The 12,705-nt window shown below is 37.9% G+C and overlaps 1 protein-coding gene across 2 annotated transcripts in view; it reads left to right on the forward strand.

The window, feature by feature from the left end:
• Positions 1 to 12,705, forward strand: part of AKR1D1 (aldo-keto reductase family 1 member D1) — a 79,870-nt gene that overhangs the window by 60,989 nt on the left and 6,176 nt on the right. For both annotated transcript variants that reach the window (XM_011218327.3, XM_034672859.1), the window contains 2 exons: positions 5,049 to 5,158; positions 5,895 to 6,060. In XM_011218327.3, coding sequence (XP_011216629.1) covers positions 5,049 to 5,158; positions 5,895 to 6,060 — 276 coding nt within the window. The remainder of the gene's footprint in view (positions 1 to 5,048; positions 5,159 to 5,894; positions 6,061 to 12,705) is intronic.

Consider the following 12,705-nt stretch of genomic DNA (forward strand, 5'->3'; position numbering starts at 1 on the left):
TCAGTAAATAGTGTGGAGGAAATGGCTAGTTATATAGAAACAAATACAGACTTTTGCCTCATGTCATACTCCTACTATCTCTTTAATCAGGAGTTAAAGAAGAAAGAGGAAGTCATTTGTGAATACTACAAAACAATTTTAAGTTTTCTAGAACTATAGGTAGAAAATGAAGCCATGGGAAAGTTACAAAAGAAACTGACATATTTAACAGTACAAAAACATTTAACTCTAAAAATATTAGAAACAAAGAGCAAAAAAATGGATAATTATATTTTTAAATATAATAGAAAAGGGGGGGTCATATCCTTATGAATTGAAAGCCTAATAAAAATTAATGAAAAAAATCAAAGATAATACACTAAGGCTCAACAGAAAAGTGAGCAAAAAGACTGTGAACAGAAATTCGATATGACAAATTGCAAGACTAGTAAACATGAAAAATGTTCAACAGCACTAGTAATTACAGAAATTTAAGTATTACTTTGTATTGTATATCGAATTAGCAAGCTTTTGTTTTACTTTTTTTAATATAATGTTCCATATAAGCAAGTAATAAGGTGCTGAAAAGTACAAATTTGTTCAGCCTTACTGGAAAGCAATTTGGCAATAAGTGTCAAGAGCCTTAAAAAAATTCACAGTCTTATATTCCTAAGAATTTATCCTAGTGAAAAAAAAAATCTGAAAGCCTTTACGTGTGTTTGTCACAGCACTATTTATAAAGGCAAAAAAAAAAAAGGAAAAAAAAAAAAAAAAAAAAAGGAAAGGAAACAACACAAATATGAAAAATTAGGGGAATATTTAAATTATAAAACTCATATAATGTAAAATCTTAATAAAAGATGTTCTTGAATCATTTTTGAGCAAAAGAGCAATGGCCATGATATTAAAGGGAAAAACCAGGATACAAAATATAATTCAATATTGATGTGAATATATTATTTAAAAACATGCATAGAAAAAATATTGGAAAGAAATATATCAAAATACTAACTGTGGTTATCTCTGGCTGTGAATTACAAGAGAATTTTGTTTTCTTCTTTATGATTTTCTGTATTTTCCAAATCTTCTGTGAGCATATGTTACTTTTATAATCACAACAAAATACTGTTACCCACCTTGTTAAATAGGGATAATGATACTCTCTTCACTCTTCTTCAAAAAACACTAAGAGGCTACATTAAAAAATGTTCTTAAGGTAAATATTCATGTTTTGGAGTTATGGTTGATTTCTTTGCTTGATTCATTGTTTTTAGTAACTCAAAACAGTCTTGAGTTCATAATAGAAATAATGAATTATTACCTATCAGGACAATAGCCAGCTAAAATAGAAGTGTCACTATATTTAGAAGTATCACTTCCTAATTGACACCTAAGCCAACATTATACCATATGCTCTAGGAGCAGAGAGCAACAGCCCTTGACTTCCTAACTGATCTCAATCTATCCCTTTATTCCTACTCTAATCCTTACCAGCACATCTCCCTCCTGCACCCCCCAAGAATAGTACTGTTATAAAAGCTTAAAATGACACATATTTCTTCTTACAAATATACAAAGAAAGATGGCGATGTTTGACCTCAGAATGAAAAGTGGAATAAGAATTTGACAGTGTGTCTTCTCATGCCAAGGAGGAAATACCCTGATATGTTGGCACAAGAATCACGAATAGCTTCACAAATGTACCCTGCAAGGGAAACAAGGCATGTTGGAAGATCATATCCCAAACTTGTTCATTTGCTTCATGGTGTTTGAAAACAGCATATATCAATACTCTAGAGATAGTACAGATCAAAGTGCAGGTCTCCTGGCCACCACCCCTTACCCTGTGCCCTGGGTAGGACTACCTCTACTCCAGAGACACAAAATGAGCAGCTTTCAGTCCAGGAACATGATGACATGTTGTGGGCATTAGAGAGGGTGGACATATTTTATATATAAGGGATACATACATAAAGATCTTGCATAATTCAGAATTCACATATTTAAAAACTAATTTTCCCTTTAGAATAAATCTAAAGTATAATTGGCAAATTTTTATATTTTTTCATAGACTTTATGAACAAGGCACATAGAGTATGACCTTACTCTATACTCATTCTCAGAGCCTGAGCTTTCCAAGCTTCCTTAGTACTACCCCTAATGTCTATCTAAGCAAATGTGTCTCCAGGCTCCATCCCTGGCTTAATCCCTCTGAAAGCCTTCCTGGTGAGCAATTTGTCATGGGGTGTTCCCCCAACCTAATTCAAAGAAGACTGTGGATCTACCTCAGGCCATTTATTCTCACACACCTAGCTCTACTAACAGACAAAAGGAGCGAGGTGGGGAGAAAGGAAAGATCTCCAAATTCTTCAATTTTTCCCAACCCTATTTACTATGCCTAAATCACAGGTGTCCTGATTTCAGAATCAATAAATATTTTTTGCGTGACTTAATGAAATGAAAATTCAACACCGTTTTTTGCAGAAAGACACAGGATGGGGTCAATGTCTTCCTTCATAGGTTCTGTCCAGCTTAACTTCACCTTGTGAGATTTTGATATCCGAAGTTCTACACTACCAAACAGTGTTGTAAAAGCCGCAGACATGTCAAGATGCCTAGCAAAGAAGGAAGCAATTGTACATAGATATGCTTCTCCTTGAAAATGAATAAATTCCAGGGCAGTGATGACATCAAGGCACTGTGACAACAGAAACCATCACTACCCTCTACCTTAAACTGAGCATTCGATGCCAGCATACCGAACAAGGATCATTCACTGGCCTGAAATGCCCCCACCGAGCTGTAGTCCTGATGAAGCCCCTCCTGTAACAGTCAGCAGCATCAGTAATGCTTCCTAAGATGCTCACTTGGTCCTCTCTGTATCATTATGTTTTCATTCAATAGTCATCAAGCACCTGCCTTATGCCAGGCACTTTGCTAGGTACTAGGCATGCATAAGTGACCAAAGACAGATACAGCCCTTCCTCTTGCAGCACTAGCTGTCTAGTGGGGAGCACACATTAATCAAACAATCACAAAAGTTATCGATAATTAGAAACTGAGATAAATGCTCTGAAAAGAAGGAATATGGTTCTCTGTGAATTCATAAGCACGTGAAACTTATTAGCTTATCCACTCCGACCCCCAGAATTTCCCTCACTGGTTGCCCCGTTAGTGATATGCCCTGGAATTTTTACCTAACAACTGTCTATGCAAAGATTTAAGTTATACTATTTTAAGTTATGTTGTTGAGTTTATATGTTATCTCAAAAGCTTTTGTTGAGCAGATGTTCTAGTATGTTGCCCAATGCAATTCTCTGTCTAGTCCCAAATTTCACAGATTCCGTTCAGTCACTGATTCGGTATGTGCATACCTATTTGTTTTATTTCTATTTGTAACAGCCTTGTTACGCATACCTTTTGCCACAAACCAAAAGCAGTACTACAAATAGTAAGTATAGCCCATTGTAAAATCTCATATTGACTACAGCCCAACTATTAATGCTAAAAGCCAGATGAAGCCCTTTTCAAAGTGTAGATTATAAAACTGTTCAACACATATATAAACACACACATATATACATACGGATATATACATACATACTTCTACATATTTAATAGGCCAGGGACAAGCAACAGCATGCCAATCTGATTAGAAATGAATCCTTGTGGTAAAATGAAATGTTGTGTTTGGAATGAGCAGGCAGGCATTAAATTAAGGAATTCATACTTAGTTTCTAAGCAGTGGAATGACGTGATAAAATACATGTTTTGGAGAGACTGGTCTACCAATAATAGACAAGATTGGAATTGAAAAAGTAGAGAGCGATGTTGGAAGTCGGAGAGGGTAACGGAAGGAAACACTAAGAAGTGTGATTCCTGCCTTATTTTAGTCTGTGTGTTACTTTCTAGAATTATTTAAGAAATGTTCCAAGGGGGAGAAGTCCTACAAGTGTTTCTTAGGGTAAGGGAACAAGATTATATCAGGGGAAAAAAAGTATATCAAATTAGGGAACGGAAAGAAGACCCACCATGAAGAGTCCCAGTTTACATTTGCCATTTCATCAGAACCATCTCCTTGTGCCTTCTAGAAATAAAACTCATCAAATACGCACTATTCCAGACAATGAGGATAATAACTATATGCTTCCATTATTTTAATTCACCCTTGGTTGATTTTAATTAAAAAAGGTAAGAAAGGGGCGCCTGGGTGGCACAGCGGTTAAGTGTCTGCCTTCGGCTCAGGGCGTGATCCCAGCGTTCTGGGATTGAGCCGCACATCAGGCTCCTCCGCTATGAGCCTGCTTCTTCCTCTCCCACTCCCCCTGCTTGTGTTCCCTCTCTCGCTGGCTGTCTCTATCTCTGTCAAATAAATAAATAAAATCTTTAAAAAAATAAAATAATAAAATAAATTAAAAAAATAAAATAAAAAAGGTAAGAAAGTCATAGGTCAAAAATTACCATAGCAGTTAAGAAGAAACTTTGAGAACTTTGTGACACAAGTATTTTTAGTGCAGGAATCTTGCCAGTAAGATACTAAAGATGAACGTAGGCCTGCACTGGGTGGTGTAAAGAACTCCCGGCCAAAACGACAAAATTCATCTTGAGATTTCATTTTATACATGCTCTACCCCTTGTGAAAATATTCTGAGATGCTTGAGAGCTACAGAGAGAGGACTTCTGCAACATGTCACTTCTACTTACCGAGACTGTAACCTGAAACTTGAGACTGTTTTTCTTGTTACAGAAAATTGTAGTTGCTGGAATGGTGACTGTAAATAATTAAGTCTGTTCCCTCAAAGTTTTAAACTATGATAACTTCATGAAATTGAATTTGCTCTCCACTTATTTTAGAATTATTCCACAGATGGTGACCTTACTAACCTCGTTTTAATTAATCTCACCAGTAAACAATGTAAACTTCCTTGTTAAGAACAAATATTTAGCATTTGCCTCATTATCCATCATACTTGTAAATGGGCTTTATTGAAAAACTCTTTAAAAACTGTAAAACTGCATTCACCACAAGGCTTTAATTTTGTGCTCTGCTCTCCAATGCAACCATGTAGGTTGAGTGCCATCCGTATTTCACCCAGCCAAAACTCTTGAAATTTTGCCAACAACATGACATTGTCATTATTGCATACAGCCCTTTGGGGACCTCTAGGAATCCAACCTGGTAAGCAATACTGTATGTCTCTTCAGCAGTGTTTCCTTTGGTGCAGAGTATGAGACTAATGTGAATTACTTGACGGGCATGACTATATGGCTCTGTGATTTTAAGAAAGAAATTTAATCTCTTCAAGCCAGTCTCTATGTATAGAAGTTGGAGCTAATAAAACCTTCCTCACAGAGGTGGTGTAAGAATTGATTACACCGTATGTATAAAATTACCTAACAGTGCCTGAAACATAGGATATGCTCAATAAACATTAGTTAAGGTATTATTTGACAACGAGTTGCCATGACCATATCCTGAAATTTTAGCATTTCTTGATCTCTGGATTCAAAGGCAGCATTTCTGATGTGATGTGTTCCACAGACTTAAGTAGAAATTTTTCTGCATGAAGATGACTCTAAGAGTTGTGCCTCTGTTTCTTCCACTTTGGCCATCCTGCCTTCCCTTGTATGCCTACTTCCAACTCAGTTCTCTGTCTCTGAGACCCATCAAAGAAATATTATGTACCCTCTGTAAGAGGCAGCTCTCTCAACTTGCCTCTCTCAATTTTTTCATGCTAAAAGCAACTCTTCACTGAATGCTCTGCACTCTGAGAAACTGGTTACAGGGGACCTGAAGTGTCCTGGTAGGTGACCAGGTGGATAGGGAGACAGAGGAAGGGGATGATTGACTAACCACCTGCTCTCATTACTTGAGCTAAATATGATACAGGTTTTGATTTTTTTTTTTTTTTAAGGGTGAATGTATCTTCCCCACCTTTGCTCAAGGACAAACTTCTAAATGCCCTGGGACAAAAGTACAAGAAGACAGCAGCTCAAGTTGTTTTGCGTTTCAACATCCAGAGAGGAGTGGTTGTTATTCCTAAAAGCTTTAACCCTGAAAGGATCAAAGAAAACTTTCAAGTAAGAGAACTGCTTCTGGAAATGTAAAAAGTAGAGTTGTTTTGTTTGTTTCTTTGTTTTTTGGAGAACCTTCTGTTCAGATTAATAAGAAACTTGTAATGCCTTTATATTTTATTTTGCACCTGCTCCCCAACCCACACTCTGCATATCTGAATTTAACTTGAGCTGAATTTGAGACAGTTCCCAGCACTTTGGGGATTGCTTTACTGCTTGTACATTACCTAGCTCTCTCATTTCTTCTGTTTCCTTACCTATTGACTCTTGATGCTACCTACTCATTTCTCCACCAGCACAGCGGGAATGGAAGGTATAAAATTTGAAATTCATAATAGTAAACTTTCCACCTTCTTAATGTCTCTGGTAAAAGTTAGGGACAAATTTGTAAATTATTGAAGAGGATCATTAGACTTCATGAATACTATCTGCCTTTATTTCCTCCATAAATAATCTGTGATCAGCATCGTAATTTACAGGAGAGAAGAGGCCACTAGACAAAGGAGTGATTAGTTTACTCTGCTACTATTCAAGACTAAACTTCTAGGTAAGGATAGCCATAGAAAATGCCATGTAAAATTAATTAATTACTCATCAGTTGATAATCTCAAAAAGCAAGTTGTTTTTATATCAATAAGTAGTTTATAAGTTTAATAATCTCAGTAGTTTAATAAGTTTTATTAAATAAAATAAATAAGTAAATAAATTTAATAATCTCAAAAAGTAAGTTGATAAAAATGAGACAAGATTTATCCCCTCAGATAGGAAAATAATCAGAATATTGAATATGTACAAAAACAGGCACTTTCATATACTCCTGTTAGAAACACTAACTGGGTATAAGATTTGAAGGAGTAGAATGTCACTTTTCCAGATCCACCAAAATTCAACCCTACATATCCATTTGACCCAACAATCTTGATACTATATTTACATGTACATGCACATATATCTGGATATTTACTACAGCATGATTTATCATTAAAAAAATACTGGAAACAATCTTCAGTAGAATCTTGTAAAACAAATTATAATATATTTGTACAATGAAATATTATATAGCCTTTTTAAAACAATAGAGTGAAAATATAAGTATGGCCATGGGAAGATATTCATGATATTAGACAATTTATCTTCAGAGATATTTTGCTACCACGTGACAGAATGCAGCTCAAACTTACCAAACAGAGACATGATTTATTGGTTCACATAACTGGAAAGTCCATGGATAAATCAGGCATGACAGACAGGGGTATTCAAATGATTTAAAAAAGGACTGAGCTCCCTTCCTCCCTCCACACTCCTTCTCCCCCCCGCCAACCTTCTCTATCTCTACATGGTGGCACAGACAGTCCCTGACAGCTCCAGGCTAATCTATTACTCCTATTCAGTGAAGAGGATCATAGGTAAAGTCTTCTGTGTGGATCTCTATCAATTCCTTACTGTCCCTTTGTGGGTCATGTACCATTCCCATATTAATCATATCTGGTGAGTAAGATGCTTTGATTGGCCCCCTGGGCTGCATCCCTATTCCTGTGCTGGAAATGAATTCATGTGACAAACAGCCCTACTAGGTGGTGGAAGAGAAGTTCATAAAAGGACAAAGGGGATGCTGTTACTAGCAAAAAGAGGGAAGAATGATAAACAGTTATACCACTACTGACAGCATTTTAATATTTAAAAAAACACCTCTTACTAAAAGGGGTTGACACTGTTTTCAGCCATCTTAAAAGAATAAGCTATCCAGATGGCTAATGTGTTAGTTCATCAAAAATTAAAACACGTTTTGATGCACCTGAAACAAATAGTTTCAAGGATTCAAAATTTTGCTGTTCAGAAAATGAGAGTGGTTATTAGTGGTCTGTGCAATGGAAGGTTAAAGCCTTTGGACTTTATGTTATTTAGTGAATCACAATTTTGTACTGAAGGTACTATCATTCTCCTTAAAAATTTTATTGCAACTATTTCTGTTATAGTTGATATATTTCCATAGCCCTGATAATAAGGAAATGAAGTTCAGAGGTTCACATACCACAAAAAACTATGAAAGAGATACAAATCTACAAGGAAAATGGCAGTGGAAATCATAGCCAATTTCCACTCTATAGGGTTTAGATTTGCCCTGTAACCACAAATTTTGCTGGGTATTAAAACCAAGAATCAACAAAATAGAAAATTATTCTCTTTTAGAACTAAGGTAAAGTAAACCTTTAATAATATTTTAAAAGAATGGGAAATATCCACAAAACATAAAGGGCAAAGAGAAAATTAAATATGTTTACCATAAAAGAAGAAAAAGTCATAGAAATAAAAATCATGTAGTAAAAAGTTAAATCATAAATTAAAAACAAAAACTATATAAAATTAAAGGAAAGAATGAAGAAAATTAAAAAGCAGGGTATTTTTAACATTAAAACAACAAAAAATCAAATTTTACCACCCACTATCTGCCTTGTTGTCATCATCCACTGACCCCCTTTCTTTTAAGGTTTTATCTCCTGACTCACTTTCCTTCTTTCCAAAACTACTCCCATCACAATTCTTAGTGAATTTAACATACATATGGATAGTCCTTCCAATAACCTGGCCTGATGGTTCTTTAACCTCCTCCCCCACAATGATCTTGTCCTACGTATTTCAGCCACTATTTTCCATTGTTATTCCTTGGAAACTGCAGTTACTAATACCTAATACTTCCTTTGCATCCCTCAAAAATCCCCCTCTCGCTTCTGCATTATCTCGCAACGGCATAACTCCCATGAACATACAAATATGCTGTGACCTCCAGTCTTAAAAGGTAAAATCCAATCTAGACTCATGTTCCTCTCCAGGGATTATCCATTCCTTTCTTTCTGTCCACAGCAAACCCTTAAAAGAGAATTCTATTCTCACTACCTCCAAGTACCTTTCCCCGACTCTCCCTTAAACCCATTGAAACCAAGTTTTCACCCTGACACAGCTCTTATCAAGGTCACCAATGACCTCCACCTTGCTTGATCCAATAATCACTTCTCTGTCCTTGTCCTACTAGGTCATTCAACAGCATTTAATACAGTTAACACTTTCTCTTTCTTGAAATCTTTATAACAAGAGAAGCAGATTGGTTGGGGGGGCAGAATATCAGGTACTCAGTTATGTGAGATCCTAAATAAGTGAATAACAGGATAATTTGTGCCATTAAAAAAATGAAAACAAATCCATATAAAATAAAGAAAAACATTGCATAGAAAGAATGGAGGGAGGGAGGAAGAATTTGGAAGTTTACCTTAAAATTAAAACTGAAGAGGTGCCTGGGTGGCTCTGTCAGTTGAGCATCCAACTGTGGATCTCACCTCAGGTCTTGATCTCAGGGTCATGTGTTCAAGCCCCATGCTGGGCTCTATGCTTCATGTGGAGCCTACTTAAAAAAAAAAATAGAAAATTATGAAATAATTTTTACTTGTTTTATATTCAACAAAACGTAGGTTACAATTGTATATGTGTACTAAATCTTAGTAGAAACTTAAAAATATGCTTGACAAAATTACATGATAACAGAATGTGACATTATCGGAGGAGGAGAAAAGATGGCAGAGGAGTAGGGGTCCCTTTTTTCAGCTGATCCTCTGAATCAAGCTGGATATCTACCAGACCATCCTGAACACCCACCAAATCAGCCTGAGATGCAGGAAGATACATCTGGATCTCTACAAACGAACATCTCCAGTGCTGAATATTGAGGCATGAACCAGGGAGCCGTGAATCTGTGCACAGATATTGGAAGATAAACCGAAGGGGGAGGGAGCTGTCCCGCTCGGGTGCCAGGAAGCAGTAGCCACCTGCACTGGGGAGTGGGCCGGACTCGCGGACTGGCACCCCTGCGAAAACAGACTGAGACCGTGAGCCCAGGAACGTGCATGACCAGACTGAAAACCGGAGCTCCAGAGCGCTCACTGGAACTGGATTGTAACTAGGAGCTTGGGAGCGTGCACACATCCAAACTGAAAACCAGAGCTCCGGAGCGCACACTAGAACTAGACTGAAACCGGAGAGCTCAAGAGCGTGCATGCGACCAGACTGAAAACCAAAGCTCTGGAGCACTCACTGGAACCAGACTGATATCGGGAGCACATGTGCAACCACACAGAAAACTGGGCTCCAGAGCGCGCTCGAACCACACTGAAACAGGGAGCTCAGGAGCGCGCATGGGAACCAGGGCAGCTGGTGGTGTTAGAAGCACAAAGGACAGAGACCAGCTGGCCCTGGAAGCAAGGGCTGGGAGAGTGGCTGTGGGACGCACATCCTGGGGTGCTGTGGGGTTTTTAGCAGCACCACCAGAAAGAGTTAAAGTGGCCAGGAGAGCTCAGAGGAGAGTGGACGGCGATCTCTCTGTTCTGAGACAGAGGCTAGGATACGGCCACTGCAGCTCTGACTCTCAGAAGAGTCACAGAAAAACCGCCAGGGAAAGCCACCAGAGAGCAAAAACCCGGAAATACCAGCTCACATTGTGTCCATCCCCACACCCCCCCTCGCAGAGGACAGGGCAACTCTACCCAAACAGGGTTGCCTGAGTATCAGTGCAGCGGGCCCCTCCCCCAGAAGGCAGGCTAAAAAATCAAGAAGCCCACATCCCTAAGGTACCTATAAAACTAGTGCATACTGCCTGGGTCCTGGTCAATAATTTGTGCTCTGGGCATCCCCGCAACCTCTCCTCATCAGAATGATGAAGAGGAGAAACCTTCAGCAAAGAAAGGACACAGAGACTGTGGCCTCTGCCACAGAACTGATGGATATGGATATAACCAAATTGTCAGAAAGGGAGTTCAGTGTAACAATGGTCAAGATGATGTGTAGGCTTGAAAAAAATATTAACAAAAATATTAATGAGAATATAGAATCTCTAAGGGCAGATATGAGAGCGAATCTGGTAGAAATAAAAATGCTATGAATCAAACGCAGTCAAAACTAGATGCTCTGATGGCCAGAGTAAATGAGGCAAAAGAACGAATTAGTGAATTGGAGGATGGGATGGTAGAAGAGAAAGTTAAAACAGAAACTTGGCTTAAAAAAATCCAATCTCAATAATGTAGATTATGGGAGATTACTGACTCAATGAAATGTTCCAATGTCGGAATCATCAGCATCCCTGAGGGGGTAGAGAAATAGAGAGGTCTAGAAGAGATATTTGAACAAATTGTAGCTGAGAACTTCCCTAATCTGGCAAGGGAAATAAGCATTCGTGTCCAAGAGGCAGACAGGACCCCTCCCAAGGTCAATGAGAACAGACCTACAGCACGTCACATCATAGTGCAATTCACAATTAGACCCAAGGATACAGTATTGAAAAAGGCCAGGGGGAAGAAAATCCTTACGTACAGAGGGGAAAATACCAGAATTACGTCAGACCTGTTTACAGAGACCTGGCAGGCCAGGAAGGGTTGGCAGGGCATTTTCAAAGCTCTATCTGAGAAGAACATGCAGCCAAGGATCCTTTATCCAGCAAGGCTGTCATTCAGAATTGATGGAGATAAGGACCTTCCAAGATAGGCAGAAATTGAAGGAATTTGTAACCACCAACAAGCCAGCCCTACATGAGATATTAAGGGGGGTTCTATAAAAGTAAAAAGGCCCCAAGAGTAACACAGAACAGAAATTTACAATCTGTAGAAACAAAGACTTCACAGGCATCATGACATCATTAAAATCATATCTTTCAATAATCACTCTCAATGTGAATGGCCTAAATGCTCCCATAAAATGCCACAGGGTTGCAGACTGGATAAAAAGACATGACCCATTCATTTGCTGTCTACAAGAGACTCATCTTGAACCTAAAGATACATCCAGACTGAAAGTGAAGGGATGGAAAACCATTTTTCATGCCAATGGACCTCAAAAGAAAGCTGGGGTAGCAATTCTCATATCAGACAGATTAGATTTTAAACTAAAGACTGTAGTTAGAGATACAGAAAGACACTGTATTATTCTTAAAGGATGTATCCAACAGCTATGAATTCCATGATTAAAGTCAGTCTGTCTTTTTTGACAGAAAAGATCACCAAGACATATATGAATGAAAGAAAGTTGCAGAATAATAAAGATATTATCCGATTAATTGCATTTTGCTCTTAGTATGTTGGATGTTTAGAAGGAATGTTTGGGAAGAAGAATAGGACCGGGGTGGTGGGTAACAAGAGGACCTTTCATTTATTATTCCATGCATGTCCATACACTTCTGTAGTGTTTTAATTCTCACAAAAAAGCAAATATTTATGTATCACTTATATAATTAAAATTTATAAATATAAATTACTAAAACAAAAGTTAAGGGATAGCAAGTTAAAACAATAAAGTAAGAGAAAATGATTATAAATAAACCAAATGTTAAAAATGTAAATAAGCTAAAATAAAGTATTAAAATGTTAATAAAGGACAATTGTAAAACTAGAGTATAAGATGTACAAGCTAAAAGGGGGCGCCTGAGTGGCTCAGTCGTTAAGTGTCTGCCTTTGGCTCAGGGACTGATCCCAGGGTCCTGGGATCGAGCCCCGCATCGGGCTCCCTGCTCCACTGGGAAGTCTGCTTCTTCCTCTCCCTCTCCCCCTGCTTGTGTTCCCTCTCTCGCTGGCTGTCTCTCTTTGTCAAATAAATAAGTAAAATCTTTAAAAAAAA

Source organism: Ailuropoda melanoleuca, chromosome 1, assembly GCF_002007445.2.
Source record: "Ailuropoda melanoleuca isolate Jingjing chromosome 1, ASM200744v2, whole genome shotgun sequence".
NCBI classification, from domain to species: domain Eukaryota; kingdom Metazoa; phylum Chordata; class Mammalia; order Carnivora; family Ursidae; genus Ailuropoda; species Ailuropoda melanoleuca.